Here is a 4,781-nt window from a genome sequence, read left to right as displayed (position 1 = left end):
ATCTGGGTCTCATTCAAGGGCGTCGGAAGCAAATTAAAAGTGGGGGGGGGGTTAAATCGAAAGTGTGTGTGTGGGTTGGGCGGGGCATATCAACAAAAAAGGTAAATCAAAATTACCACTGTCTGTATAATGGTTAACCCCCCCCCCCCTCAGGTCTTTACTCCTATGTCATTTTAACAACGTATTACGATTCTTTTTGAAAATCTATCATAAGTACTTTTCATTTTTTTAAAAGTTTTAACACGCTTAAAATTATTCTTATAGAGTTCCCTGATATTTGTATCTTACAAATGTACGTCTTTTAAAAGACTCAAAAGTAAATATAATAATGATGATTTATAGTATTACATTAACATTTAGAGGCTTAAATATCAAAGTTGAAGTAAATCAATAAATTCGTAATAATGTCTTAGAGTTAGATAATTTTTCGCTTTGAATTTTACAAAATTGCTGATTTCCAATTTCATTCAGTTTGAGTTGATGTAGGAATATATATATCAAAATTACATATATAAAAGATACCTAACACAAAAACATTGACCACCATCATAACATAACAGGCATTAACTAAATTAGAAACAGAACACCTTTCATTGTTAAATTTCAAATTGCAATTTGAAAATAAACGTTTATGAAAATTCATGACAATTCATATGAACTTCGATAAAATCGATACTTAAACAATAGTGAAATATAGAATACGTAACAGTTAGCCAATCGCTTTTCAGACATTGATTATGGTACGATATATACATCTTGCTGTTGAAAGACCATTTAGCAGAATGTCACGGATTCACGAGAACGCGGCAGATTTTTACGCAACACCAAAAATGAGCAATCATTTGGTTTTCACTTTAATTGTAGGCTTCTTAGCTTTATCTAAAGCTACCATTATTTCTCAGAGATATGCAGCGAAACTTGAATTTGATGATAAGAAGTCAAACAATGACCTTTTAGGTGAAAATAATGCTCAATCGTTAACTGAGTGCGCCGCAACCTGTCAAAGGGAGTGCGTCTTTTTTGGTTTTAATCCTAAAATGAAGAAATGCCGTACCCACAAGAAAAGATTAACGTCTGAACTGTCTGAGGAGGCAGGGTGGAGATACTACTCGGATAACGGTATGTATATTTGATTTTTTTTTCATTCTCTTAGCTTTTTTTTTTTTTTCATTCTCTTAGCTTTTTTTCATTCTCTTAGCTTCTTTTTTTCATTCTCTTACCTTCTTTTGATTTTTTTTCGGTCCTTCTCGAGAGGGCACGATTTTTTTTTTATCAAGTTTGATACGATATAGACGGTGTTGGAAATCATGGTTATTGTATCGACCTAAGAATCTACGAAATGTTCAATTTCACATACATTGTATCATGCATAAAATATCATGATTTTACTACATTTGTCAACATTCGTTTCAGTGTCTAATTGTATATCATCTTATCTAAGAATATATTCATCTTATACATATCTTTCAATCAACAGAGTACTGAAAATGATTGTATTTAATTTGTTTCAATAAGTAAACAAAAATGATTTTTAGATAATGAGGAACGGTTTAACATAATACGCATTGTACATTTTTGTTTCCACAATTAACATTTATATATCATGCAGGCATTATTATCCACTCACCTCTTGTACATATACATGATATGATCCCGGAATTTTTTTTAAGATTGTGTTTTGTCTGCCATGCCTAAAGATTGTGAAGATCTTTGTGAAGAAGGACAAACTACTACAGGGGTGTATCATATATACCCCTACAGTACATTAACCATTCCAATAAGTGTCTACTGCGATCTGACCACGATGGGCGGTGGATGGACGGTAGGTCGTTTACCCTTTTAATTAAAAGTACTTAATATAACATATAACACACCTTGTTTTTGTGGTTTTAGGGATTGTAGGATTGTATTGTAGTTTATATCAAAACATATGGATCCTATGATTGTTCGAAGCAATAAATTGAAATGAAATGTATGTTAATTTTTGAAGGCCATTCAGAAACGCGTAGACGGATCCGTGAGTTTTGACAGGAACTGGACGGACTATAAGAATGGATTTGGTGCCCCAGAACAGGATTACTGGATAGGTAAGTGTAAATCGGTTTCAAATTCGAATTTTTTATTCCTTCAAAGTTTTAAGATAAAAAAAAATTCTTGTGGCAAGCAAAAAATTATAATGCGTAATAAAGATCTAAAGTTAAGACCAGGTAATGCGTGTTCTATGATATTCAGATATCGTGTTTTATTGATATCTCAAATAACAAAAAAAAAAAAGAAATGAAGAATATCATTTAGCAGCATTTTCTAATGAGACCAAATTTAGCAATATTGTCTACAGCTATGGGAAATAATCTGATTTTTCATTACGGTAGATTCATATAGATTTTAAAAGAATTAATTGTATTCGATGAACTTTTCAGATGATTATAAATATATCTTAATACAGGGAATGACGTAATCCATAAATTAACGAAAGAAAACACCTCATCCTTGTATGTGTCCATCACTCTCCAGAATGGTACAATGCTGTATGAAATGTACGGCGGTTTCTCTGTCTCCGACGAAGCAGGAAAATATCAACTCTTTCTTGCAGGACCTGTCAATGGAACTTTAGGTCTGTGTGTTTAAGTTAAGTTCTTCAAATTGGATTTAAATTACGTATATCATCATAAGTATACTTTTCTGTATTGACAGTTAAGTTATTAAAAAAAGAGAGATGTGGGTTTTGTTTATATTCTGTTTACGTTTTTGATTCCACGCAAATTAAACATATTTAGTATTTCAGAATAATCCTGATAATTTTTGATAATTCACATTTTAACTGATACGGAAAAAGTTTACAGAGCATGTTAGTCTGATTTTCAATGATTCACATTTTTAACTACTACGGAGTAGGAACTTTACAGTGCGTCATTAATCTAAAATGTCTTAAGGTTTGCAAAAATTTGATGATAAAAAAATTTTGATCGGATAATTATTCAAATTAAAAAAGCTTAAAAAGTCAAACTTAAAAGACCTCAACACGTTTCACATTTACATTTATTCATTATGAAATTTACCATCTTATAACATTCACAGATGCACCATATTTTATCTCGTTATTAATGATTTACTTAGTATTGCATGTTATACCTGTTTAGCGACACGGTCTCGGAAAAATATTAAAATATCATTTTGTGATGCTTTCTTAAATTTCCAGTGACCTTTATCCCCCCCCCCCCCAATAAAACCATGCTTAAAAGTGTAACACGTCTGTTGTTTATTGTTACACTAGAAAGGATGCTATGTGAATTGTGTAGTGTTTTTTTGTCTTGTATTATTTTTATCTCTCTTTACAAGAAACAACACTTTAAACTGCGTATCTCAGACGTACTTCAGTATTAAAATTAATGTGATGTAAATTAATAATTATTATCTCTGTTATATTTTGTTTTTCTAAATCTGCAGGTGCCAGTATGATAGACACCGGGGATTCAAGGACTAAACTAAATAAATATTATCACTCTTTCCATCACATAAATAGAGGATATTCAATGTTTTGTAGTTAAATATGGAATTTATTTCACCAGTGGGACAGGATTTTTGATATTTTCACGAGTGCGAAGCACGAGTGAAAATATAAAAAAATCCTGTCTCATGAGTGAAATAAATTCCATATTCAACTACAAAACATTGAATTTTTCAGTTTATTACATTAAAAAAAAGTCTTTGATTTTTCCTTTGCCTCTGTCTTTTTTGTTATACATTCATGCACTCGTGACGTCATAATTGAGCGGTTGAGACGTCATAGCTAAGAGAGGTAAAAACACTGTAAACCTGAATTTGACAACATATTTTTGATAATTTTGACACTTTTATTCGCTATCAGAATGGTTTATTTATTTCCATCTATTTTATATTAGGTCAAGGAAGATATTTTTACAGCAATCTTCGTTTTGAGAAAGGAAATCGAGAGTTTTCCCGCACTTTTGATATTCGTCACACTGTGACAGGATATCATTTTGATATCCTTTCACACTGTGACAGGATATCATTTTTATTCAATGAATAAATTACAGTATTTCATGGGTAAAAATGTAATAAAGCTGTTTATCTTAGATGTGCCTTAGTATTATTATTGACAATTAGATTAAAAATATATATAAATTCATTATCTATGTGATTCCTTTTATTCAATTTTACAGGAGACTCCATGTTAGATACAGGTAATCCTTCCCTAGATCTGTCTGGGATGTACTTTAGTACCCCAAACAGAGACAATGACAGATTTAGTGGTGGTCATTGTGCTGCTGACAGTTACCATAGAGGAGGCTGGTGGTTCAACTGGTGTACCTACGCCTTCCTTAACGGACAGTGGTACCCGGAGTCCTGGTACAAACCATGGTATCCTACAGTGAATGATAGTACACAGATAAAAGAAACTCTCATGATGATCAGGCGTCGCTAGGTTAACATCATTAAATCTTAATATAACAGTTTTTTTTATTTTTGTATTACTGTGAAAATTTCAGTTATAAAGGTTTTGTTTTTTTTTTTTCAATACAAAAATATGCTATTATACATGTATCTGTGAAGTTTTAATATTTTTTTTTAACAGACGAAAGATCATCCATGGATTGTGGAAACCCTCAAGAGACGATTTTAAATCATTTTTTATCGCTGAGTTCTTTTTTTAAACATTTAACATCAAGTAACAAACAGTAAAAGAAGGGGGATTGAACTGCACTGTAAAGCGATACTGAATATATTCAGTTAAAGATGTACTTTATATGTGTTGTAAT

General features: G+C 31.5%; 1 protein-coding gene across 1 annotated transcript; it reads left to right on the top strand.

Annotated features, from left to right (window-relative positions):
* Window positions 1-782: 782 nt before the first annotated feature.
* LOC134250243 (fibroleukin-like) lies at window positions 783-4,447 on the top strand. Its single transcript, XM_062732598.1, has 5 exons — window positions 783-1,119; window positions 1,671-1,822; window positions 1,991-2,087; window positions 2,447-2,614; window positions 4,185-4,447. Exons 1-5 carry the CDS (start codon window positions 783-785, stop codon window positions 4,445-4,447), a joined length of 1,017 nt encoding a protein of 338 aa, XP_062588582.1.
* Window positions 4,448-4,781: the final 334 nt, after the last annotated feature.

This window comes from Saccostrea cucullata, unplaced genomic scaffold (assembly GCF_032062105.1).
Source record: "Saccostrea cucullata isolate Sc308-1 unplaced genomic scaffold, CSIRO_AGI_Scuc_v1 ctg1601, whole genome shotgun sequence".
NCBI lineage: Eukaryota > Metazoa > Mollusca > Bivalvia > Ostreida > Ostreidae > Saccostrea > Saccostrea cuccullata.
This window is presented reverse-complemented; position numbering and strand designations above follow the sequence as displayed.